The sequence below is a fragment of the Vidua chalybeata genome, chromosome 16, assembly GCF_026979565.1.
Source record: "Vidua chalybeata isolate OUT-0048 chromosome 16, bVidCha1 merged haplotype, whole genome shotgun sequence".
Taxonomy (NCBI): Eukaryota; Metazoa; Chordata; class Aves; order Passeriformes; family Viduidae; genus Vidua; species Vidua chalybeata.
Genome location: NC_071545.1, coordinates 6,748,133 through 6,775,832, shown reverse-complemented (window position 1 = coordinate 6,775,832; position 27,700 = coordinate 6,748,133). Strand labels below are relative to the sequence as shown.

At 38.0% G+C, this 27,700-nt stretch overlaps 1 protein-coding gene and 1 long non-coding RNA gene across 6 annotated transcripts in view; one reads left to right on the top strand and one right to left on the bottom strand.

Moving 5' to 3' along the window:
* The window catches only part of MRTFB (myocardin related transcription factor B), a 68,813-nt gene that overhangs the window by 31,944 nt on the left and 9,169 nt on the right, over positions 1-27,700 (top strand). For all 4 annotated transcript variants that reach the window (XM_053957209.1, XM_053957211.1, XM_053957210.1 and 1 more), the window contains 10 exons: positions 10,091-10,156; positions 11,136-11,191; positions 11,758-11,833; positions 12,334-12,495; positions 13,003-13,187; positions 17,282-17,422; positions 18,825-19,072; positions 20,659-20,812; positions 22,955-23,977; positions 25,330-25,485. In XM_053957209.1, coding sequence (XP_053813184.1) covers positions 10,091-10,156; positions 11,136-11,191; positions 11,758-11,833; positions 12,334-12,495; positions 13,003-13,187; positions 17,282-17,422; positions 18,825-19,072; positions 20,659-20,812; positions 22,955-23,977; positions 25,330-25,485 — 2,267 coding nt within the window. The remainder of the gene's footprint in view (positions 1-10,090; positions 10,157-11,135; positions 11,192-11,757; positions 11,834-12,333; positions 12,496-13,002; positions 13,188-17,281; positions 17,423-18,824; positions 19,073-20,658; positions 20,813-22,954; positions 23,978-25,329; positions 25,486-27,700) is intronic.
* LOC128795998 (uncharacterized) overlaps positions 7,542-27,700 on the bottom strand; it is a 33,611-nt gene continuing 13,452 nt past the window's right edge. The window contains exons 4-5 of one of the 2 annotated variants that reach the window (XR_008433692.1): positions 8,126-8,411; positions 7,542-7,725 (exon numbers count right to left, since the gene is read on the bottom strand). This is a non-coding gene — a long non-coding RNA (uncharacterized LOC128795998). Of the gene's footprint in view, positions 7,726-7,987; positions 8,412-27,700 lie in introns of those variants that run through there. The other variant, XR_008433690.1, reaches the window with a different exon arrangement.

Below are 27,700 nucleotides of genomic sequence, written 5' to 3'. Positions count from 1 at the left end.
GAACTCTTGAAGACGCCGTATTAAATTGATGAAACAGATCAGTCTGGTGCTTAGGTGGGATTTAAAAGGAGGTTGGATCCCAGTTTATTTGCACCATATTTTCATCTCATAATCTGAGTTTCAAAGTTACCAGTTGCCTGCAGGCTACTCTAATTAAGAAAACACTAGCCAGGAAGGAAATTTTATTTCCACCTTGAAACATAATTTCTTTCCGGGATTTGTTATGCATTTAAATTTACTGGTTTGTGAGGAACTGGAGACTGGCAAGTGCTGGAAACAGGATACAGGGTGGAATGAGTGGATTTCTCAGGTGTGCACTGGAATTGTCTTCGTGCTGCCTGAGTAACAGATTACCAGGTGTAGTCAGGAAGGATTTCTTCCCCTCATCCCTTGCAATCAAATCCATGTTGCATGAGAATTGTTTATTCAACAGACTTCCTGCTATTGCTGGCATGTTGAGTATTGATGATACTATTGACCTCTTCTGCTCTCCTGCCCTGGCATGATAAAGATTCTGCTCTTGGTTTATTTGGGTTGGTTGGTTTTTATAAAGAAAAAGCTCCAAGCTGTGTTATCTGGTGTTTAGAGGTGTTTTTATGACCCCTTCCTAGTGGTAGTCCATCAGGTATGTTTCTTGAGACACAGATAATGAGAAAAATACTGGTGAAAAAGTGTTATTCCTTTGTTAATAAAGGAAGCACTGTAAATTCTGTGTACTGATCCTGCAGGGCTGTGCTAAACTCTACCATAAACAGTCTCTTTAATGTCATGGGATAATTGTCGTGAAAGTAAATCAGCACTTACTCCACAGAATGTTCTTCAGTGTAGCACTTAAATTAATAATAAATATATTATAATACCATTATAATAAAACACATGCTTAATTACTTCCATAAATCAAGACTACCATGTACTAATTTGATTTTGTATGTAACCTGTATGCAATTAGAAGATGATGGTGGCTAACCAAGAGCTTTTAAAAAACTTGTTATGGCAACTATAAGATTTCTTGAAGTTTTTATAAAAGGATTAAGACTGCTGCTGCCAAGAGCTGGGTGTATCCCCATGCAGCCCTACCCTGCTTACTGCCAGCCTTTTTCTCGTGTTGGCATTAGGAGTCACACGGCCCCAGGTGAGTGGGTATTGCTGAAGAGCACTTATTTCATGGTGCTGCCACGTCAGAGCACAGACCTGACAGGAGGCACCTCTGCCACTGTGAAAGCAGCAGAAGCAGCTGGGGTTGGAGGAGGCACAGACCATTGGCTCTTCATTGGTAATTCTGTGTTAGATCATATTGAACTGTCTGCTTTGCTGCTCTGCTGGGGGATTCTTCTTTCCTGTCACATCCAACACAACACGTGGGAGCCTCAGCCTCTAGTGCAGGGTCCTCCCTAATGCAGCAACTTCCCCATCCCTGTGATCAGCTGGACTCACCCACTGAGCATCTGCAGAGTCTGGAGCTGTCTGCAGCAGAGTTGACTCAGTACCATTGCTCACGTCCCCGTTTGCAATCAGGGAGCTCAGTGGCAATCTACCTTCCTCTGCTTTGAATTACTGTGTAGTCTCCTGAGTTGGAGAATCTGCTTGGGTGTGCATTTTGTTTGCTGTGCTTAGCAGTAGCATGGACAATGGAGGGGGCTTGGCTGGAAGTCATCTGTCATCATTCTATGTAATACACTCCAAATTATCACAAAGGAAGTTGTAATAGATGTAGAATTTAAACTCAAGTTTCATGAGTCCCTTGATAGTACACTTTTTGGCTAATAGTAGTATTTGAGGAAATGCAGATTATCTTTTAAAAGATCAGAGGTCTGCAATAAGCAGAGTAATACTTGCAGATTTAGAAAATGTTGTTGTTAATACACTTAAGTTATGCAATTTTACAGAAAATGGAAACATAAACTTTAGTTTGATGAGACTTCTCACCCAAGATGGTAATGATTTTTCTCATTTTAAAGATGTAAACAGAATTGTGAAAAGTATAGATTTTGCTTTTTACATATCCATGCATATATATATATTCATCCCAGCAGACATCCCAGTAATTTGTTTGGAGGCTTGTGTATGTTCTGGCTTGTTTCTAAGCAACATGTTCCATAGCAATAGGATACAATACAGATTGTCCTATATCCTAGTCATTTAAGCCTCTCAGCTAATGATACTGTTATAGTTCATATGTTTGAAATGTTGAGTTTACATGCAGCTCTCTTTGCCATCTAGGTTTTCATTTTCTGTTTTCAGTGGATGCTGTTACTGCTGGAAGCACTCACCTGAGCATCAGCACTGGCTGCAGACAAAAGCTTTAAATCACAGTGGTGTAATTCCAGAGATATGGAGGTCCTGCAGGGCTTCCCTCCAGAATTCTGGAGAGATTATCTGAAATGGCCCTCAGTAGTCTCCTCTCACGTACTGTACACTTACACAGTACATTTCTAAGCTGAAATGGAAGTATGACTGAATAATTGTTTAAAATGAATATGCAAAAGAGCTGCTTCAACTTTTCTTAATTATTTTGGATATAATCTTAGCAGAAAAATCACTTACACAATAATGGAAAAAAAGAACATTAAAATTATATAACAAGTAAGTAAGGGTTTTTTTTAACAAAAGCAACTTAAACTAAGTAAAATAGTTCATTTTTAAAATAATATCCTGGCATGCATGGAGGTTTTGAAGGCATTCACGCATGATTAGATGATTCTGATACTTTTAACAAGATGAATTGGTGATAAATTATTTTTGTTTTAAAACATGCTATTATTACCATCTGTAGGCTGATGGGGAATGAGTACCACAATTTAAAATGCATTTTATCTTAGAATTCCATACAACTTAGAAGAATTTTCAACAAATTAAAGGTAGCTACTTCCATGGTTTTCTGTCCTCTCCTTCTTTGACATACTGTATAAATTAAGTGAACATTATATTAACAAATTTCTGAATTTGGATTAGTGGAATGTGTAATACCATATGCAAACTACCATATTCCATAACCTTCCTGAATTATGTACCTTGCATATCACCTGCTCTTTCTTTTGCTTACTATACAAAATATAGTTTCTACTATTTTTTATTTTTTTATTCGCAGAACAAGTATTAGTGGGAAAAATTAATCATTTTTGAATAAATAGAGTACAATACCTCATCATAGAGTTGAGGGAGGAACAGTCTCAACTCAGGAGAAAGCAGAATCTATCTCTGGAAGAATAACCTAGCATAAAGTTACAGTGTATAGAAGTTACAGACTTCAGGATGCGAGCAGAGGGGGCTTGGGGTGCAGGGTAACAATGCAGGATGCCCAGAGAGCGCTTGGTGCTCAGGTTCTGCAGTTCTGTAGCTGCTGCTCTGTGAGGCTGGGCCACAATTCCAGGACAAAGCCGATGCTGGGATCACTCCTGGAGTTCACCTGCCTGGTGGAATTCTCTGCTCTGTGCCCAGCCACATGCTGGTGACACACCTGCATTAAGGGTACAACTGCTTCAGCCCGGGCCCAGGGGACACTTCTGTGTCCACCCGCGGTGCCCGGTGCCACCACAGTGCCTGCCGGGAGCCTCTGCCCTCTGGGCCCCAGCCTCCAAGGGGCACCGGCTGCAGAAAAGCTGTTGGCAGCTGGCAGAAAGAAATGGAGGCTTTCAGTGTAACAGCTTTTCATTTAAAGGAAACGGCCGTGTTTCCAGCACTGTCTGTTTCCATGGCAGCCAGCCTAGCAGCCTGCGCTGGAGTTTCTGCCTCTCCTGGAAATTTCCAAGGGGTTATGGAGGAATGTTGGACATTACATTTTCTCATTTCCACTTGCAGTTTTAAGTGTTTAAATAAGTAATATCTGTTGGATTTTAACTTTGAAAGAATAATGAGATGATTACATACAGAACATTTAAAAAATCTCAATGTGTTGTTTTTCTTCTTGCTGCCATTTGAAAGGACTGTGTGGTGCCTGCTGGACCCTGCATCCATGGTGAAATGTTTGTTTCAGCTGTGTAATTGGGAAATGACAACAACTATTTGCTGTTCAATAGCACCTTCTATTAAAAGATTAAAATTTGATCTTAAATTAATAGGCTGTGTAATGAACTATGTTAGATGTGGAATTATTAGTGCTGGAACTGTGCACAATATGTGTTCTGGTTTTTTTCAAGGCAAGAAGCAGTGGTGAAAGCTTGTCAATCAGTGTAGATAGCATTGTTCCTGCAGGGCACTATCGATTTATTTTTGGCCTCTTTACATTCCAGTGCTTGTGATTATGTAGTACTACTTTGAAACTGCTCTTCTATAGGATACACATTACAGATTCGTAACAGGAATCACTTGCTCAGCTCTGATAAAAGCTGTTTGTTGTGGGTGATTTAATAATACACTTTATTTCACTCCTCCTGCCACTCACAGCAAGTAAGACATGCCCAAACCGCTCTGTTTGCTGCCTTTCCAAGGTATACAGAACGTGCTGTGTCTCCTCAAGTGCCTGTTTGTGGCACTTCTCCTGCCCTCACCCCCACAGAGCGCTTCAGCAGGAGACTGAGGAGCTGCTGGTTCTGGTTATCCTCAGTCTGTGCCCCTCTGGGGCGCACTGTGTGTGAACCTGAGCAGGAGTCCTGGTGTGAGAGCAGGGCATTGCCTTTATGAAAGTTACTGCTTTATAGGAATACACTTCCACATAAGCAAGTGCACTGGTTAACAGATGAGCTCCCATTTCTGCACCATCATCTCCATTCCCTGGCTCTGAAGTGTTGATTCCCTGGTGTGCTAACACTGGAAGGAGCTGGAAGAGTGGGAGCACCAGCTTCTGGCACTCAGCTTTTGTGCTGGCTAAAGACTCTACCTCCAGTGCAGTCACAAGACTTCTGCTGACTCTGAGAGTCAGATAACCAGATGTTCTTACTGTGAGGAGGGATTATGCTATTTTGTTTTGTCAGTAAGTATTAAATAAGCTCTCCAAGCTTCAATGATAATTTTATTGACTTAAGAAAACACATGGAAATTTTGGAATCTCTCCACCTGGTGTTCAAGTGTTAAAATCGTATGCTTAGTTGAAAACAAAAAAGATTATCTTTCCTTCTCTCTCAGTCAAAGCAGCAGTTGGACTGACCTCTCTATGCATGGCTTTTATTCAGAAGCAGTTCACAGACAATTTTTAGTTTTGCAGTGGTGTGAAGGAGGATTCCTGCCAGATAATGTGAAGTGCAAAATATTTGTACTGTCTTCTAGCGACTACACTTGCTCAGTGGTGTTAACACTGCCCTTCTTTTGCACATGTACTTTAAATAGGAGGAACAGTATTAACAACATTAATAGTTTATCAACATATATAAATATTTGTTAATTTTGTGCCTTCATTTTGGAGATCACTTATGATTTTAGATGTTATGTAGGTAATTGCCTGATTGTAAAAGTGAAAGGTAAACTATCTGGCAACAAGCTGAATGGGTTTACTCTGATAAGAACCATCTGTAAAACACAATGTTTGAGTAAATACCATTCCAAGGGCAACTTTGCTTTGTAGTACCTCTACCTCCTGTCTTTCGAATTCTCCCTTCTTCCACATTCCATGATGGTTTGTCTGTAAATGGTTCTTTAAAATAAATGGGAGGGGGGAAAAACAAAAGAAGGAAAAAAAAATCCAAGCCCTGACCCACACTAGAACAAGAGTAAAAAATTTATATGCATATATATATACAACATATATATATGTATATATATATAATGTTGTGTTTGGGTAATGCTTCAGTGGTTTTAGATTTTTTTGTGGTTTTTTGGTGTTTTATTTTTTTTTTTTAGGCTGTGTCCTCTTATCTCATTCAGCTTTACTAGATTTGTCACTTCATGTGTTACAGACTGTTCTAGAAATCTCTTGCTCTATGGATTTCCATATATATGATAAAGTCTGTATTAGCTTTTATTACATTAGATTTAAACCAACCTGTGTTCTGTTCTAGATAGTTTCTCACAGAAATAAATGAGCAATTCCTTGCCATAAGTGGAATTCTCATATGGCTCATCCTTGTCTCTGAAGATAATTTCATTATATTTTCCTTATTGAAAACGTGTGATTCAGTTTCCATGACTCCCATCCTCCTGTCGGGCTGGCTGTTCTTTGAGCTGCTTCTTGTGAGTCCCCATTTCCTTCTGAGCTTTTCACAGACCTCACTCCTGTTCCCTTCCTTCACACCCACTTCAGGTTCCCCTCCAGTATAAAGAGACACATCTGTCTGTAACTCCAGAGACGATGAAGGGTCACTCCTGACTGTGGTGTGACCACCTGCTCTGACACCCTGACCTGTAACTCCGGTGTGCTCTGACTACCTAAAGTTGCAGCTCACAGACAGGTGTTTCTATTTCTTCCTTATAAACAGCTCTGCTTTTTACTTCATGTCACTGTAGGGGCTGAAAGTATTTTAGATCCTCTAGATCCTTATATCTCTTTTATAGAGGTATCAATATTGGGTTTTTTTCTGATGGATTTGCTTTGGAATAACAAAATCTTTTTAGCTTTCCAGCTTTAAAAAATAATATATTTAGGGGTTTTATTCAAGATTGCTTTCTATTTTAAAATTTTCTATTCTTCAATAATGCATTTGACTGCTCAATATATTTTTAAAAAGTGTAGATATGAAACACTGTTTCAGCATTAGTTTTGGAGTTGATTGCAAAAGCAAACATCTGGTTTTCATCTAGCTTGGTTTCTGTTTAACCTCCTTCCTCTGGTCAAGTCAAAATCTTCAGTTATTATCTTATACCATCTTTCTAACTATGAGTCATCTCTTCTTTAGCATTCCCCCTGCAGTGCTTTCCTATTAGTCATGCTACAGGCTGTCCTTTCCTTATTATGTAATATATAAGTTCATGATATTTATCTAGTAAGTGAATAACTACATGTTCTATATCTTCTATATCTCTAATTTTCTCACTGTTTTTATGACTTGTCCAGATACAGATGGGACAACTTCAGAATCTTCTCTTATTGCTTTGTAATGCCCAGTATAGGTGAACAGATGATGGGCAGACAAGTAATGTTATGAGAAACAAGGTTTGTTACATGTTTTTCTTAAAAAATGCTAAAGCTTCACAGATGAGCACATAAGGTTATGTGCAGGTACATGCTTACTGTTCTTCTCTCCCTTTTGCTCTAGTCCCACTGCATATTCTCTTTTTACACTGCATGTTGTTTAGGATATGGCTCAGTTTTTAGTCTTTCTGTAAAGCTTAAGCCAAATATCTGACCATAATTGAAGCCACAAATCATAGATACATTCCTAAACTACACAGCAGGGCTTCCCATCATTTATATTTAGAAATAATGTTCAGTATAATATATTCAATAATAATGTTCTTTCCCACTTGTGATTACTAATACTGAAAGCACATCCCTAGTAATGCTTAGGTAGTTATTGCTGAACCAGCTCCACCTACAAAACGGGCTTTATGAGCAAGCTTAGTGAAAAAGAAAGTCTGAATAAAATACATATTAGAAATCTGTAATATCACCATAAATGCATTATTTCTTAATAGATTACCTGCCTATGATATGTTGGTATATGAGTCATAGCAGTACTAACATTCCTGCACCTGCTGTGATATTGCCAGCATTCACTTGTTGAACCAGTGTGTTTCAGGTAGTGGAACTGAAAAAGAAATACTAATTCTGGTTTGTTTACTTTGTCTGACATATATCAGCTCTACTGTGGACATCAGTGATGTTGGAGCAGATTATTTTGCTTGAAGACCTTGGGCCTGAAATAAAGAGGCATATGTTTAAAACTGACTTGCAACTAGGTAAAGATTTGGTAGGCACATCTGTCATTTGCTTAGTGTTCCAAGAAAACCAGATTTAAGTGTGGTATGAATTTGGACCAAATAGAGCTGTAAACATGGATGAGATTCCTGCCCAGACCAGGACGTGATTTTCTAGCCTTGTCACAGTCTCCTAGTGATGTAAAATAAAGCACAGTTTAAGCAAAGAACAGAAGAATCAGAAGTTTTAATATACTCAGGACTAAAACCACTGGAATATGGTAGTCTTGCCATCCTGCTTATAAATTGTCTTTCACATCATTTGGATGGGTAGAACTTATTTAAGATTTTTTAAAAGGATTGCACATACAGTTTTAAGGCTGACTCTAAGCTTTCTTACCTGACTAATTGTAAGCAAGGAACGCCAAACCAAGAACATATCAGAGTTCTTTTGCTTTTTTGTAAACACTGTTGCAGTCAGTGAGTTTCTCCGTGCTTTGGGCTTGTGATGTATCCCAGGGTTGAAGCTTAACATCACAACATTGTACTGTGTGCTTGAAATGCATTTCCATTGAAATGATTTTTTTTTCAATGCACACTTGTCTTGTGAAACTGGTGCAGGATTCCAGGCAGTACAAATTTGCAGCTACTGGTGAGAGATACTGTAAGAAGCAGTCATGGTTTACCTGGAGCCACAGGAAAATTAAGGAACACAAAACCAAACTATTATAAAGTTATTTTTGTTAACTTATCAAATATTACTTGGAAAATACAATGCCCTACTTAAAGCAGGTATTTTCAAGTTTCCAGAGGAACTCAGTACTTTTTGGATGACTTTTCACCAATTTACATTTAATGTTGTTCTTTTGCATTTTCACATCTCTGTCCTTTGTGATTCTTGTGTCACAATATTGTAAAGTCTGAACAGATCTGTTGTGCCACAGCCCTGAAATGTTTGTATTTGAGCTCTCAATGTTTGTGTGATACAAGAAAATAATGTCCTTGTTTTCAGGACTTGCTATTCCCGGTCTTAATGCTTTAGCCAGAGGAATATCCTTCCTGTACTGCAGAACAGGAAATAAGCTGGTTCCTTTTAAATTCTGGAAACAATGAACTTTTTCCTTAGCTTAATTTTTTAGAAATTACATTCATTTTGATGTTTTGGACAATGCATTAGCTTGTTTTGCTTCCTTGTGAAATACAATAGGAACAGCATACCATAATCATACACCCATAATAAGCTCTCGAGTCTGAATTTCAGCATGTAAATATTACATCTTTAATATATTTTGTCTCTTGACTCTCCCTTGTTCAGAAGATGAAATTTCACTTTGGGCTAGTAGCTATATGTGTCAAAGAGATAATGAAGCATTATGATAAACTGATATAGAAACAAGGGGAAGGGAGGAGTAGAAGGAGGAAAAAACCTTTTTTTTTTCCTTGTTTTTCCCTCTGGCAACAAAAAGCCATAATCTTTAAAAGTATAAAACTTTTATGTCTGCCTCTTCCTCCAGGTTTTGTGGTTTCTAGTGTAGTATTTAATATATGTCACATTGGTTGATACACAGGAATGTGTGAGAAACATTTTATTAAATGCAATGAAACATAAGAAGTTACCTCTGAAGCTTCATAAACTGTTCTTCCACATTTGACAGTATTGGAATAATTCTGTTCTTTAAATAATTATGATAACACATATCTCAGTCAAAAAGCCAACATTTTCTGATGTTCAGAGAGAGAATAAGGTGTGTTCCTGATTGTAACACTTTTTTGTTGGTTTTAAATAAGGCAGATAAAATCCCGCTTCTCTTCAGTTTCTTGTGTTTCCACAAGGTTTATTTAAAAGTACAATCAGTCTTTATATTAAAAAAAAAGAACCTTAAGAAGAAACAATCAATGAGACACACACAGAGCTTTTCTTCTAAAATGCTCTGCACAGTTCATTTCTATTTCAGCACAGTGAAGTCATGGAAGATTGGCTTAGGAGAGGCAGTAAGGCTCTATAATCATTATGGGCTCCAGTTTATGGTTTAAACTCTTTTTACCTCACTGTTTTCTTGATGTAAGCTCAACACTCCTCATGAGACCTGGCTGATAGGAAAAGTAGATGCACGTGGGAAATACAGTCCTGGCATCAGATGAGAATGAGAAGCAGCAAAGTCCAATGAAAGAGGGGATGGAAGTAATCCCTGGGAACTCTGTTAACAGCAGCTGTTTCTAGGATGGCTCCTGGGGGTTACTGTCAAGTCTGAATACACAGCAAAATGTATTTCTAAGCTTGCAGTACCTGGTGTCATTGGAATGGGGGTTTTGCACTTTATGAGGAGACCTTGCTCACACAGGAATCAATGTTTTCTTTTGTCAGTACTTCAGCTGAGGCTGCAGCAGAGACGGACACGAGAACAGCTGGTGGACCAGGGCATCATGCCACGTAAGACTTACGTCTAGTCATTTGTATTTCTGCAGTGTCAATTATGAATTGAATATATAAAATAATGAAGATAAGCATTTCTGGGAGATCATTAAAAATAACTTTAGCATTTCAAAAGACTTGTGGGATCCTTTTGTTAACCTAAGTGAGCATGTAGTAAATTTATCGTGCTTACATCATGTTTCAGTTAAAATAGCCATTGTGCTGAAAATGCAAGGATTTGTAGACATAGTCTGATTCTTTTATTTTCTCTATGTAAATAATTATGACTAATTTACTAAATAAACTGAATTACTTAAGTGAGTGGACATTAATAACAAAACCAGCAGTTTTTAAAGAGTAGAATGACAAAGGTTGCCAAACAAATAAGGGGTGCATAGAAAACATTGACAATCCCTAAGAGGACAGCACTGAGATGGAGCACTCTACAATTTATGTTGTTGCTAGGTGAACAGTGGTTTTTTTTACTCTTTTTGGTTATTTAGAAGGTAACCATCATTCTGTTTTCTAAGATGAACATTTAAGCCCTCTATATTTTTCTATTTTGTTTTTAAATCAACACATAGTTCTTAAGGGAAGGTCCAGTTCTCTCTAATAAGAGCAAGTATGAGGTATGGACAGTCAGAAAATTCAGTGGAATAAACTGAATTAAATTGGCATTTTGGCATTCTAAACCTTACTTCACAAAATTTCCACTGTGGGGCAGTTTCAATAAGTAAACAAACACCTTTGTACATAGTGAAAAAGTTAACCATTACATGGTAATAATCTGTTAAAATCAAATATTCCAGGTATTCTATATAGGAGTATTGCTCATTTCTGCTAAATATAGCATGAATACAACTAGCATGAATCAAATGTAATTCTGGTCCGATGCAAACACAGCTCTGAGGTGGTGTTAAACTCACACACATTCTGGTTAGCATATTTCTTTTGAAAATTACTTCCTGTCCATTTAACTCTTACTCTCCCTTCACAGCTTTGAAAAGTCCAGCTGCATTCCATGAGCAGATAAAGAGCCTGGAGCGAGCCAGGGTAAACCACTTTGTGTAAATTTGTGATTAACATCTGGAAATGGAGAGTCAGTTTTTTGTGATACTAAATTCTCTGAGTACATGGAAAAATTCTTACCATTACAGTAATAATGTGTGCTTTTATTTTGGGAGAATACATTAAAATAAAATATATGTGTCAAATCTGAGAGGAACTTCTCTGAGCCTTCACAGATCAGTATGGGGGACTAAACTTATGGGGGGTCAACACATAGCTACCTCCAGTTAAGGACTGGATACTTGGGGAAATTATGCTTGTGCAGTTTTTCTATGGCAAATATATAATATTGTGAATATGTGATGGTGTGGGATCAAATCCAGAAACATTCCCATCTTGTTTAGGGAAGCTGGAAATCCATCAGCCCTGCTTTACTGCTAGGAAAACAGAACAAAGCAAGAGGAACCCCTCTACTGCCTGTGTTCTGACAGTGCTACCCACCCATCTGAATGAAACTGCAACTATTCATTGATTGGACGTGGGTGATTTGTCAAACTGCTGTGAGTTTTTAAGTGAACAGTAGCTAATGGTGTTTCCTTCTTTCTTTTAAGACTGAAAATTTCTTGAAGCACAAGATCCGGAGCAGGCCAGACCGCTCGGAGCTGGTCAGAATGCACATCCTGGAAGGTATGTGCCAGCTCTGGTGGGAGCTGCTCACAGCAGGGACCTGGCTGTGCTCTCAGTTGTCTCCCTGAATGACACTTTGATGGGAATTATTTCTAAAAGTTTATCTGCTCTATTTCTCTGCTTGTACAGTGTCTGTGGTAGTCTGTATTCTTAATCTCTATATTAACAGATACATCTGTGGCAGTGAAGGTATTCTCAGCAGTGTGTTTGTTTGCTATGCATATTGTTCTTGATCTGTAATGGTAATTACAGCATGGGGTCTGTACATGGAGTGTTTCTATTGCTTCAGTTTCTACTCATGCCCTAAAATGACCTGACAGCCTTGTGCTCTCCCCTGGCCCTAAAGAACCTTTAATAAATGTGACTGTTACCCTGTTATCTCTTATACTTGGCTGCTTTTGATATAGGTGGAATGGTTATTGCAAAGACAAGACAATGTTGTTTGTCTTGAAATTGGGGAACAACTGGAACATAATATTTAAATCAATATATCCTTTTAGAGACCTTTGCAGAGCCTTCACTACAGGCCACTCAGATGAAACTAAAGAGAGCTCGGTTGGCAGATGATCTGAATGAGAAGATTGCTCAGAGACCTGGCCCTATGGAACTGGTAGAAAAAAATATTCTTCCTGTAGACTCCAGCGTTAAAGAAGCCATTATAGGCAAGTAGAAGTCCCACAGGTTCTGTTTGTGATCTATGTGGCATTGTAGAAAATAAATAATTTAACTCTTGAGGGTGAAGTTCACTAGGTTACTACTTACTCTTTCAGCTTCTGAGACCTAAACTTTGTTATCATTTAAATAAAGTAATCCTATTTTTACATGAAACTTTGAAAATATATTTTTTAAATAAAAATCATTTCTAAGTAATCAAACATCTGTAGCCATTCCTCAGCCTGTTGTAGGTGTCTGTGTGCACTCCACGTCTTTTGAATATACCTTTTAATCTCTTACTAAAACCATGTTTGCTCCACATTTGGTTTTATTGATTCCTTGAATATGATTTAATATGACTTTCATATTAAAAACACAATAAATACTTAGGTACCATATGTTTAGACTGCTGAAAACTGATGATTTTCCAGCAATTAGCTGATTCTGCCATGAATGTCTAAATTCAATTTGTGCAATTAAAAAAAACATTGTTTCTTTCTATGTAAACATTTTAGCAGTTGGACAAGAGAATTACCCTCAAGCTTTGGATGATTTTTCATTTGATGAAGACAGCAGTGATGCTTTATCACCAGATCAACCAGCCAGCCAGGAATCCCAGGGTTCAGCAGCTTCCCCTGGTGAGCCAAAAACAAGTGACTCACCCTCACCTATAACCCCAAATGCTGCTACGTCAACACAGGTACAGTTTTTAAATGTTAAGATCTTCACAGTATGGTTTTTGGTCTGACACTGTAGAAATGGGGCATGGTTTCACATGGAAGGAATACATCAGCTTCTACAAAGGGGTATCTGGGACTCTCTGGTTGGGAGTGTATAGAGTAGAATCCTGGCTTAGCTGGTGGCAGTGATGAAATTCCCATAGGCTGCAGTGAAGCCATAAATTCCCTGAAATTCATTATGACCCACAGAAGATCTGCAGCTTTCCCAGAAGTTGTTTAAAAGGTCATGGCCATAGCTTACTCCAGCTGTTATTGATTACTTAATGTCTGTCTTCCTTCTGGGCAAGGTCTTGAACTCATTTAGAATTAAACTTAGCTGAAACAACAACAGTTGACGTCAGTTCCATTATCTTCAGAAAAGTCCATAAAAAATATTTCCCACATAATTTAAATATTCTTTCCTATAGTTTTTAAAATACTGCCTAAAGAATTTGCTATTTAAGAAATCAAAATAACAGTTATGTTGATTTTTCTGAGGTTTTTAGTGTTTTCTCAAGGTACGAAGGGAAAGTAACTGTGTCATGGCAGATAAAATGTTATCTTTATAGCAAAGCATTTAAATGTGTGAAGATTTAGAGAGCTGTGGATTTGCTCCTTACTGCAGAAAGTAATGTAAAAGTCAACTGTTAAATAAGTAAAAAAGAAATAGCTCTTGTTAATGCTCCAAAGACTATATTGTCTTTATAACCATGGACACTTGACAGCTGAGTGGTTCAGGATCTGGTATTACTCTCCTTGGTTTTCTTATTACCAGAGTAGATAGAAAAAGTATTGTAAAGTTCATATGCAGAAACAATGCTGGACACAAAGTACAGCACATCCATTTCATTTCATTGTTCCCTAACATACAGATTAACATATGAGTTGGGTTTCACATTGAGAGAACATAATTTGTGCTGAATAAATTGAAAACAAACCACATGAAATTAGATTCCTGAGTAAGGAATTAGGTTCCTAATGGAGAGTTAAATAAAAATACTCAAAGCAATACATGCCAAAATCTTTCTAAGTAGGAAGCATAAGAGAGATCTGTGATAGCAGAAACAAAAAGTAAGGCACTTGAACTTGATTGAAAAAGCACTTCAGATAGAACTTTAAGCCTTTGCTTATGGATTCCATATCACATTACAGCCACTTCTGTGCACACATCTAAAATGAGAAGTTGTTCTTCTGCAGAATAAAACAGATGCTTACTTTGTTGTTCCTTTTGAATTAAAGAATAACATCACAGCAAGTCTCTACAGGAGATGTGTCTGGGAATAGCTCCTTTATTCTTTTAATTTCCTGATAAATTTTAAATTTTATTACAACAAAACAATACAAAGAAAGTTTTGAATAAAGCAGAGTGCAGCCAGAGTTCTTTTCAAGGCTTCCTCCTCCGCACATTTACAGACATCAGAAGATGTAACCTAATTTTGAGAATCTTCAGCTCTCGCTGACTGATGACCTCTAACTTGCTTCAACCCAGTGTACTTGCATCTGGTAAGGATTAGGCATTTTAGTCATACTCTAAACAGATCAAATTGGGATATTCAAAGTCAGAAGATACTAAACAGTTATCTTCAAAACAGCTGAAGAATTTTGCTTGATGGCACAGAATGACTGTTTCCTTAATATATTCTCTGTAGCCTGTTGACCTGCTAGATTCTTGTTGGCATCTAGCAGAAAAGGTATAGAAGTCATATTATTTGGAAATAAGGATCTGTTTAAATTAAATACTAGTTCATGAAGTGAAGAAGTAAAGACCTGTTAAATCTAAGGTTTTGAATTTAAAAAAAAATTATGTGCATGGTTCATTGTCTCATCTAACACTTGCAGGTAAAATTGGGAAGTCTGTAAAAAGCTTTGTGTGTAGGTTAGGATAATGACTAGTGTAAGGAAAAATAATCTACTCTCTGGCAAGATGAAAATGTTTAACACCATGATTTTCACACAATGTGAAAAGAGATAATTTGAGGTTTTGGTGGTGCTTTTTTTTTTGTTGTGCAAGTCCAGCAAATAACAGACACTGTGTAAATATCAGATGCTTTCCAGAGCAAACACTTTGAAACTTGGATATAAAAATAAAGACATTTCTATCTTTAGCCTGCCACCATAAACTGACAGGAGCCCAGGACAGACATGTGCACAGTGTTTCAGTGACTAGGGAGGGCGTGGTAAATCTGCTGTTTAGTAAAGTAATCATCAGGAGCTGTTGCTCTGTGTGGCTGCAAGACAGAGGGATCAAACCCACTATTCAGTTTTGCTGGGTTCTGGGAAGGCAGCTATAGTTGCCCCTTGGCAGCTGATAATTGGGTACACAGCAGGATGTCTAAATGAAACACGAAGATAAAATGGAAATTTATTACAAATTAATTGTAAGCAAAAGTCGGAGAGCTTTGTTCATGCCGACTGGCACCTTGGGAAGTGCTATCCCAGAAATACAAAAGAACCAGTACATAGAGTTGCAAAATGTGTACCAAGTTAAGTCCTTTGTGGTACAATCTCATAGAAAAATACAGGAATGGTACAGGAAGAAATGAAACAGAAAGAAGTACCTGTCGGACTTAATTATAATGCAAGTCTTGGAATTAACTTGGAAGAAGAAGGATGTTTACTGATAGGAATATTAAGAAGGGGCTTTTATAAAAGGAGCATTGTACTAGGTGATCTAATTGCTTTCTTAAACAATGGAAGTGCAACTGATGTTATCTGGCTGTATTTATTACTGGATGATATTAAATACTAGGAAAATGAGGATGGAGATTACCAGAAATGAGACAGAAAGAGGGAAGTCCTGGGCTGAAAGGACTGGTACCAGTGCTCTGTGGGAGTTGATCTGGGACATTCTGGTTTCATGTTACTGTTAACAACCTTGACGTAAGAATGGGTCACCTAACAAAAGTAGGAAGGCATAGTCAGCACACAGTTGGATTGTTATTATGCAAAAAGAACTGGTTGATTGGCTTTTAGGAGAGAAATGGAATTCCAATAGAATGAATATTCTTGGAAAGAAAAATACATAATGCCCCTCTTTCCAATTACAAAGAAATGTGGAAACCTGGGGACTCTTGACTCAAGAGAAACCGAGGAGGAAGAGAGCTGGGGTGCAGTGTTCAGCAGTGGAGTCAGGGAGCTACTGTGGACATCCTCTGTAAAACTGCAAACCTGTCAGAAGAGATGATTCCAGTAATGTGCTAAGGCCACTGTAAGGATGCAGTGAGACCCTACATGGCATATCCTGTACATTTTCAGTTACTTATATCCAAGAAAGGCTAATGAAAACTGTTAACACAGTTAACTGTAACAGGTAAAGATAATCAAAGAATGAAAAATCTGTGAGAAAAGAGTAAAAATTCCTTTGTGTATCTAGGAACACAAGGACTGAGATCTGTTTATGTAGAGTCTGTATTCCATCAGAGGGATATTCACCACAGAAGGAAATAATAAGGTTTCTTTAAGACTTAAAATCACAAACCGATTTCAGCACAGTAAAAATTGGTATGACAAATTTAAGATGAGCAAGGTTTGGGTTTACACTTCTGCTGGCATAAGATACAGAAGAAATGCACCTCCTGGCACAGTCAAAGGTGGGGTTTTGTGAAAATACCATAGGAAGGGTGAAAATACACCTGCTGTCCTGCTGCGTGATCATTCTGAAACAAGAAGTTTTGTTTGCCTGTGTTGAAGTTTGACCTTTATGAAAGCAATGCTTTTCTGACAGTACTTGTTTGGGTAGTAAGATTCTCCTTGTATACATTAAAATCTGATTCCACAGACAAAAAAGACTGAAGGCCTCAATTTTATAATAATAAAGTAGTGTTTTCTTAGCTAACTAAGAAGTCAAAGTAAGAAACCATTTTATTTTATTTGCTGTGTTTGAAGTGTGCCAAAATGTGCCCTTAGAGAATACTTGTACAATGTACAGGAGTTCTCTTTTCACCATTCCTCTGAAAAATATTTTGTGAATTTGACATGGTAGTAAATTGTCTTAACTTTTTCACATTTTTTCCAGTTACCTAGGTGGTCTGTGTTTTTAATGTTTCTCTTTTTCCTTATATTTTTTTAATACTAGTATCCACCTTTAACTTCTCCAGTTCCTGAATTCCTCAAAACTCCCTCTACAATCGAACAGCATGTGACTCGTTCCACTGCTGCAACCACCCTGACCACAAGCACTGTATCTGCAACAAAGCCTGGGCCAACGTTAGTGAAGGTGGGTACCTGGAACTGTGGCCCCTGAGGACAACATTCTTCATCTGTGTCTTAAACACACTGTGCTGTGTTTAATGGAAAACTACACAAGTAACCTTACAGTACCTGTAGCTAAGAGCAACTTCTGCTGCTGTTCAGGGGAGCATACTGGGCTGGTAACTCAAAGCTTTTGTGCACTAAGGTCAGCCAGTACCCCAGAGACCAGCTCTTTATTCCAAGAAGTCCTTACAGTACAGTTGACAAAAGGCAGAATTGTGCATTGCTATGGAAGTTTTTAAAAAATAAGGACAATAGGTTTTTGCATTACAGAGTTTCTACTTTCTATCTGCCTTCTAATCTAGTTTTGTATGGAGGCTAGCAGAATAGAAAGAGGCACTGCATTCATAGTCTATCTGTAACCAAAGTGGTGAACAGCATTGCTCCTCTTCCACAACTATTTTCTTAGTTGGTTTAATGTATAATTAGAATGCATTGTGAGGGAGAAGTTACTGTATCCTTGTTGAGTATCAGAAGAACATACTCAGTTCCCTTTTCTGCACTGACTTAGTAGCATTGAAAACCCTTTCAAATACAGTTAGAGAGGGATTGCTTTTAGATGTCCATAATGTTTCATTTCAGTAACTTCACTGTCTTCAGCTGTGTTAATGAATATATGTATGTAGACTTCTACTTACCTACATGAAATTAACTCAGTTAAATGTACAAGGATGACCTCTGGCAGTCATTTTCTAATATAAATTTGGCTATATCCTTTGAAATCACTGGATATGTACCAGCTTACTTAATGCAGGACCTTAATTCAGATGTTCCCCAGAAGAGGCTATCTGTGTAGTTAACAGGCATGGATCAACACAGCATTTCTGCTTTGATAGCTTCTGTATGATCAAGTAACTGCCTTCAATTTTTCCCTCAAAATAATTTCAAAGAGCTTGTAAAGGAAGAGAGTTTTATCACTTGAGCATTGCTAATGAAGATATTGCTGCCTGTAATTTATAGGAGTGTCTTGCTTTTAGTCTAGACCTCTAAGTACCTCAGATGTTTACAGATGGAATTTAGAATATTGGCTTTTACTTCACAAACTGCTAAGTGGCTTTCAATTTACCTGCTTAAGAAGAATGCCTCTTTGCAATGACAGGTCATGACTAGTAGAATCCCTTAGCTGTGCCACCTTTAAAAAACACATTCACTGTGATTTGATGACCCCTACTTGTGCAGGGGGGTAAGCCAGCTGGAGTATTTTAACCTTCCAAGGATGGTACATTTGGGGATGTTTTCAAGGGCAATTGTTTTCAGCAGCTCTCTACAGTAAAAGCGCCCTGGTATGTTGCATCTCTGAGCCACGCATAACTGCTTAAAGTGACATCTGTTGTGGTTTTGTTTCAATCTTTTCCATCCATAAACAGCAAAGCCACCCAAAGAACCCAAATGATAAACATCGGAGCAAGAAATGTAAAGAACCTAAGCCAAGGGTGAAAAAATTGAAGTATCATCAGTATATTCCACCTGATCAGAAAGGTGAGAAAAATGAGCCACAGATGGACTCCAACTATGCTCGTCTGCTACAACAGCAGCAACTGTTTTTGCAGCTGCAGATCCTGAGCCAACAGCAACAACACTACAACTACCAGACAATTCTACCTGCACTGCTGAAGTATGTGAAGCATTGTTTGTGTCCTTTTAAGAAAAAAACATATACATCAGTTATAGGCTTAGGGCTATAGAAGTAAATATAGTTGGCAAACATTAAAGAGACAGTTGGAACCCAAGAAAACTTTAAATGGTATTATGCATCCCTGTGGGTATTACTTGCCTTATTTAACAAGGTGGTGAGGTTGTTCTCTTGTTAAAATAATCCTGAAGTCTGAGAAGCCTTGAGGTGGTCCTAGTTATTTTTATGTGACATGGAAACAGAACATCTTACCTGTCAGATGTGTTTTTTCTGACCAATGCATATTTGAAACTCAAAAGCACTTGTGCAAAATCAAGAAAGTTTTGACACCATTTTCAGTCATGTGTAAGATAGGTAGGTAGAGCAGGAGAGAAGCTTGCAGACCATGTCTTTAACAAAGACATGCACTATTCCTGTGGGTTTATTTTTTTTTACATCAAATTCTCAAACCACATTCTTGCAGTTTACAAATAAGACATAACAGTAATTTTAAATTTGATAAGATCTGTGTGTTGTTTACAGCCTCACCTCTGATGCTTAAATGAGTTCCTCATTAGTGCTGATCTTTAGCACTTTTAACAGTGAGTACACTCACTGATTTATAGGTAGAAGCAGTCAAAAAAATAAATGTTTAAAGAATTTCCAGAATCCCATAACAAAACAAGAAGCTGACTATCTGCAGCATTTCATTCTCATCATCTAAGACCAATCCTTTCCTAGAAGTCCTTAAAGTGTAACATGCCACAGTCACACAACCCTAAATTCAAATTGACTTTCAGCTATTTTTTTAAAATGAATTTTCACTGAGTTCTTTTTCTTCAGCAAGTGAGGCTAGAAAAGTTAAAGCTACCATCTGGGGTTGTATTTATAATTACCATGTATCCTAACATTTGGACTGGCGATGTTTCTGCCTGCTTGCCCACGCTTCTTATGTTCCATTTACTGACATTTCAGAAACATTTCTTCATAAATCAGCTCAACAAAATAAAAGAGCTGACTTATGGTACCTAGTGTAAATGGTGGCATTTTTAATTTTTGATGACTACTTCAGAATCTTTATATGAGATTCTTGAGTACAGCTGAAAAAAAATCATCATCTTCAAAGTGAACTGCTTTATGTCAGTCCATACTGTGTGTGAACATTGGACATCTATGGAAGGGTTGAACCACAGAGTTCAGTATTGGGGGGTGGTTATTGATGCCAGACAAAAAAAACTAACTAATTGCCCTGGCTGGTGATTAATTTGTGTAAATGGAGTTTGCAGTCCGTAGTGTTCTTCAGAGATACCATGACAATAATCAAAACTATAAAGCATAAATTGGTATGCTTAACTGCAAAACCAAACCAAAATAGCAACATACTACTCTCTGTTTTCTTGTCTGTTTTGTTTTACTGAAAATACTTAACAGTAATGTGTTAAGTTAAGCATGAATTTGTAAAAAAAGTTAATTTGTTCATTAGCTTCACTAGATTCACAGACATGAGATTAAGAATCACAGCCTCTTGACTGAAAACAGAATATATTTAGCACTGACATTCTTGTCCCTCTTTTTCCTCTTTCTTGAAGGCCACTGAATGACAAACAGAGCAACAATGGGAATTCACCACTGAATACTTTGAACAACAGTACACCAACATCAGCTGCCAATTCACCAAGACAGAACAGTAATGTTCCTAGCAGGAAACCAGGTCCTCTACCTTCCAGCTTGGATGACTTGAAGGTAAAAGAGAAGAGGGATTTGTCCATTCCTGTGCATTACTGTAATTCTGTGCATACTGTAATAACTTGTGAACTGTTGCTATCGAAATTATGCCTGGTAATTTGTTCCAATGAAAATTGTCCTTTCCTCCTCATTGGTTAGAGTAAGATAGTCAAACACAACTCTCCTGGACTGAAATATGTGATTCCTCATATGCCATATGTTCTAGAACTGACATTTCTTTCCCAAAGAATTAGAAGAGGAGGAACTTCAGACACATTTGATTGGTCCCTTACTATGATGTCTGTGAGGTTCACTTCATGTGAACTTTCGGCTCAGGCAGATATAAACACATGAGCAGTAATTTCCTCATGATAATTTCAGTGTATCAGTGAAGAGGTTTAGTTAAGCAATATAAATTAAAAGATGCCCTAATAAAAACATACTCTGAGAGGTCACTGCTATAAATAGAAACAGAACTAAGACTGTAAAGAGAGAATAGAAAAGATCTTCTGACCAGAGTTCAACACATCTGAAAATGAACACTAAATTCCAAAGTTTCTTGAAGTTAACTAACTGTGTAGACTGTTCAGGTTGCACTATGAGGACATTTCATAGGATCATCTTCTTTCTGAAATACATGAGAAGGAATAAAGACTGTGAGGGACGAATCTGAAGCAGCTTGTAGGGGTTTAGGATTCAGCAGCAGTAGTAAAGTGCCAAACTTCAGCAGCAGCGTAGGGACATCTAGCGGGCAATTAATTCCTTTCTCTCTGCCTTTACCAAAGTGTGGGAGGGAGGATTCTTTTAGATTTGAAGGGATAAAAAGAAGACATTTCAGAAGATTGGATTCTCAAGACAGTAATGTATTGTCCTAAGTTAAAGCCAATCTTTTAATATGAAATAAGTCTATAAAATGCAATTCAAACAACAGTGTTTGAAATCAGTTTTCCAGTCTTTAAATTTTTAAATAAAAAACTTTTAAAGATATTTAAGTTAATACCTGGAATTGTGCTTTGCAGTGATTAAAGCTGTTCATGTACCTATTTCTGCACAATTTATTGGTATTCCTGCTGATGTGGTAACTGCCTTCCTTGCAGACCTGCTGGTGGTGGTTTTACCACTGAATCGGCTAAATCAGTTCTGAGTAAGAGTTCAGAAATTAATTGTTGTAAAGGCGAAAAATTAGAACACACTCTCAAGTGTTGAGGGTACCAGACTGGGAGAAACAGCTGATAGTCATTGGCTAGGGACTTATTTAACATAAAATTGCTGTGGCTTTTAGAGATGTAAAACGTCTTGCTGTGACTTTTCATCATTTCCAAATCAAAAATACCTCCAACTTAAATTCTAGGCTGGCTGAGTACTGAAATACTACTGAGGTCACTAACTTTTGTTCTATTAGAAGTAGCTGTAATAATGCAGGGAGCCCTAACTCTGCAATTAGCTGTGGTGCATGTTTATGATAAACAGAAGCCATTCTTTGTGAAGCCATTTCTCTGCTTTTCTTTAACTGATATTTTGAACCATGGAATCAATTTACACTCAGCACATCTGCACTTTACTTTGTCTGTAAGTTTATTGGAAAAAACTGAGAATGTTTTTCTGTCAGAAAGTAACTTTGACTGCTTATACTGTTTTTATAAAGGAAACACAGATGGCACCTAGGGTCACTGTTTGGTTGCTAATTAGCAAGAGAGCCTTTTGTGTTTGATGGGTCTATTTAATCATCAGCTGACATGATAAAGTTTCTCAGAAACAGATCTGGTGGTGTAACAAAGGGGCTCAGCATGCTGCTGTTCACTGCTTTTATCTGCACTGCTGCCATTGTCTGCTGGTTTGCTTCAGAGGTTTTTAGCTCAGAACTGGAGCTGTAGGTGCATTTTTCCATGTTGAATATTTATGAAAAAACATCACCAGTTTGCTACTATTCACTGTACAACTGAACACTGCTAAGATTTTGGCCACTTAAATACTGAAGTAGGAGGTCATGGAAATGTGTTCATAGATAATGCATGCTGTCAGAACCCAGAGGTGTAATAACTAGCAAATATGCTAATGAAAATACTTTTCATTATTAAGATGTAATAAGAATGCATATCAGTAAGTTTTAATATTTTCCTTTTTTATTATAGTGTTTTGATTTATTTTATTTTATTTCAGGTAGCAGAGCTTAAAATGGAGTTGAAACTGAGGGGATTACCAGTGTCTGGAACAAAAACAGATCTTATTGAGCGTCTGAAAACCTATCAAGATCTTAACAACAATGGGGTTGCTACAAGTACCTCTGTGACAGTGACCACTTCTAGTGGCGCCACAGGTAACACTGGGGAAGTGACTGTGGCATTTCCTGTTGCAACAGTAAATAAACCAGTGGCTAATACGATATCCAGCTTCCCTCCAGAAAAAACATCTACTGGACCTGGCAGCAAAGCAGTAAATACTGAAAACAGCAGCTCTCCCCTGCCTATATCTCCCTCTCCCTCTGAACAGTCGAGTCTAAGCACAGATGATACGAGTATGGCAGACACCTTCCCAGAAATGACCATGATGTCACCATCCCAGTTCCTAAATACTTCACCACTGAGAGCAAGTACAAATGAGGATAATCAGAATCGCAGCAGTGGAAGCATCTCAACCATGGAGTTTGATGTAGCAGAAAAGGATCGCAAGCTTCAAGAAAAAGAAAAACAGATTGAAGAGCTCAAAAGAAAACTGGAACAAGAGCAAAAACTTGTGGAAGTATTGAAAATGCAACTTGAAGTTGAAAAAAGGGGACAACAGCAACAGTCTCAAACTTTCGGTAACTCAGCTGCTTTGGAACAGAAGCAGTTGGGTGCTGCTGTCAAAGATGAAACTGCTCCTGCTGACTGTTCAAGTACAAGTCAATCTGTACCTGTAGCCAGCCACTCCTTAGGACAGTCAGTGTACACCGCTGGCCAGAATCCAGTTGCCAAAAAGGCAGTTGTTATCAAGCAGGAGATACCTGTGGCCAAAGCTGAACCTCAGAATGCCATTTCTCAGTTTTATGTTAGTCCACAGAGACAGCCACAAACTGCAGTTGTTGCCCAGCCTCAAGCTTTATTAACTACCCAAGGAACTGCCCAGCTGCTCCTCCCACTGTCTATCCAGGGACCGAATACTGCTACTGCAGTGCAGTTACCAGTCGGAAATATCAAGTTGCAGGTAAGGGTCTTTCTATTTTTTTATCATGTAACCTGCATGGCAGTATTTCATAACTCAGTGTAAATAGGTAAATATGCTGCTTATAAGATGACTTTAAAAATCAGGCTTAGCCTGTTTCTGCTTAAGGGAAACAGTAGAAAAGCTTGAGCCAATCTTGTAATACCTGCTTCTAACACTTGTTTCTTTTTAACTTTTGTTCCTAGATACTCTTTCCTGAAAAGCAATTGCCTTACCATGTACTGCCTCCATGCACAATTTGATTTAAAGTAGCATATACCATCATTTTGTTAACTGCAAATTGTAATAGAGAGCTACAGTCTCAGTACTTTATTTTGAGATAGCTCTTTTTGCAAAATATATGTGAACTACCTTGTGTGGTGGTGTTTTGATATATTTAAAAATGTGAATACCAGGCTGTAGAACTCTCCTGTGGACTTAGAAAAATAAAACATGGTTATGCAAATATTATTGCTAGGCTGATTATAGACAGTGAATAAATACAGCATAAACCAAGACAGGCTATAAGTACAGAGGTATAGGAGTAATCTGACCAAGCTGAATCAGTGAAACCTATTGGTCTGAGGTAGAATTAAGCAGTAATGCACTTCCCAGTGGCATTGTTGGAAGATCCCCTGCCACCCATCATGGCAGGAAAGTATTCTTCCAGCTGCAGTGTCTCCCTGGCTGTTGTGTGTGCTGTGGGCCCAGGCTTGCTGCAAGCCTGTGCAGCAGCACATCCAGCAACCTTTATGAGGGGTGGAAAATTCTGGTGAGGATGGGCCCCAGTCTGCAGCACAAGAATTATTCCTAGGAGCTATACACCCAGATCTCCACCTGAATTGTTCTAAAATCCTGCTAGAATCTGTAACAATCTTAAGCAGCTTGTCCTGGTATTTTACTTAACCTATACTCCAGAAAGTTTTCCACTATCACTTAAAATTGTTTTTCATGAGGTTGGACACACTTCTTGCCTTTCACTGGCCATTAAAAATTGGTCTTAAAAGCAACCTTTTCCTTGCATCATCAGTTTTGTCTTCTGATTACTCAAGCTAGTTCTTATAGTCCTTTCTTACTGATTTCTGCTCTCTCTGTCCCCTGTTATTTTTAGCATTTCTGCTGGGTCTCCCCAGTTTGTCTTTGTCTTAAACTCTGTTGGCAAAATAAACATCACCTTTTAGCTGGGAATTCCCCAGTTCCAAACACAGTACAAGTCTTGTTTCCTGTATAGCTCTCACTCATCCCTCCCAGAATACGTGCCACTGCTATTCTGCATAAGGTGTGTAATAGATTTTTACATGATGTAACTTACTGTGAGATATAAATAATGCAAATATTTTATCTTCATCCTTTAGGCTCAATCACAACCTGGAATACAGACCCCATCACAAATACCTGCTCCTATCTCTTCCTCTGGCCTGGTGCAGACAGCACCTCAGATGCATGCTCCACAATCAAAACAAAATACCATCACGCAGCACGCACTTGGTCAGACCCAACAAATCAGAAAGGTTTGTGGATAGCAATAAACATTAAGATAAATAGTTGTATAATCTAGTTCTAGGCAGTGCTTTTAGAATCTTTTATGTGTCATCTGTGTTAAATACAAATGATCAAGTCACCTAACATCTGTACCATGTTTTTCTGTGTGATACAATGGGCTTATGAGACTTTTTTCCAAAATTTTAGTCTGTGCAGGACTTTATTTTTCAGTTGCAGATAAATACATTGTCTAAAGACTTTTTATCTTAGTGGTACACTTAGGACATCCTTCCTCACACTTGGCACGAGTGGTGTGTACCAGGTATATTCCAGTCAGTTTCTCTTACTTGACACTGGCTCTGAATGGGAGATTCTCATAGGCAGTTCTTAAGAGAAAGCTTTTACTTATGACTTCAAAGATTTATTCTTTTATAGAAGTTAATTCTGGTTTTCTGACTTTCCTTGTTGATTTCATCCCTCTTTATGAAGAAAGCTATGGACTCAGATCTTGAGGATGGTAATTCCAGTGAGTCAAAACCCTACCATACCCCCTCCTAAGGATGGTAGGGTATGATTCAGAGAGATCCTTCTTTTCCTCTCTACCAAATGTCCCATTCCAACACATGTTCCTCAGCACTGGATGTACAATTTTGACTGCCAATCCAGTCACGTTCATATGGGAACTGATATCAACCCATCAGCACCAGTCATCACAAGAGAGAAGGTTTTCTCCTCCTCTGAGCCTCTTCTAGACTGACCTTTATTATTAGGAACGTGGAGATTAGTTTTGGACATTTATTGCATCCTTATCAGTGGACAGCAAGGTTTTTCAGCCTGCCCCTAGGGACAGATAATTCAGAAACAACTCAGATTCCAAGATGAAGAGGGTCATTTTTACAGTATATTATGTAACTGTTATATCTCAGCCTTTGGAGTTCTTATTTCAATTTACAAAAGTGCATCATGAACACACATGTTCTGCTGTGACTTGGGAATTGTACCTGAGCAGTGTAACCATATCTGCCTCTGCTTGGGCTATTGTTGCAGATAAGAACTTACCTTAGAAGATGCATGATTGTGCTTTGCCATTCTCTAGAGAGCTGGGTAATAAAGGGGGACACAGCTAAAGGAGCATCAATACTCTTCAGACTGCTTGTTCAGTCTATTTAATTTCATGGACATTGAGGTTACCTATCCTCCAGAAGTCAAAACTGGCATACATCCAAAAAGCAGATTTCATGCAGGTTCTCTGGGATTTGGTGAGGGGCTAATATCACCTTGTTAATGCAACAGGTCCTATAGAGAAATTTTCCAGTCATCCTGAGGCAGGTACTTGTACCAGAGACTGGCAGCTTGCTGCCATTGCTGCCTCCAAGTTCCTTGAAATGTCTGTAGACACAACCACGATCTGTGCCCTCCAGTCCTCCCCACTATTCAGATCAGTTGTCATAAAAACCACAGTTCCCAGCAGAGTTTGCAGCCTGCTACTGCACTGGATTTTACATCAAAATGAAAAAATTGATGTGATACAACAGATCAAGACACCCCTCATGCATTCAGCATTAGATCTACCTCTCTCCATCCATGACATAAGATTTGTCACCTTTGTTATAAAGGTATTTGGGAGTGATACTGAACTTAAAACAGCCTTACTTGCATTCATAGCTTCTCTTCATTTCCCTTTAACTCAAAAGTATGAGAAACAAGGATACTGCTGGGAATCACTTGCAATGAGTTTGTGGACTACCAGTTGAAGAAATAAAAACTTTCATACACCAGTAACCAAACTTATAATTGATGCCCGTGTTCATGAGTTTTATCTTCTGCATCTCCCTCAATCCTTATAGATACCTGTAGTTACTTTCAAAAAAAAAAAAATTAAAATTATATGGCACAGACAGACCATTCTGTCTTAAAACCAGCAGGAGAGGGCAAATGCGGATATATGTACAGTTTGTATCAGGTCAGAAATAAGCTCATGTTATTGACTGTCCACTAGATGGGGAAATCATGTATATGCTATTGAACTGTTCCATACACTTTCTTCATGCTTCCTGGAAAATTGCAGGAAAATGTTTTTAGTAATGAGTGAAGAATGAAAGTATGTCAGAGCACAAAGTTTCTTTCAGAACTAACTGTTCTGAATTTAGAAGTTATTCCACTGCAACGAAAAATCAGTATAAATAACATTCACTTAATAGGGAATTTAAGCAAACAAGTATTTTAGAAAAAAAGGTCTTATAT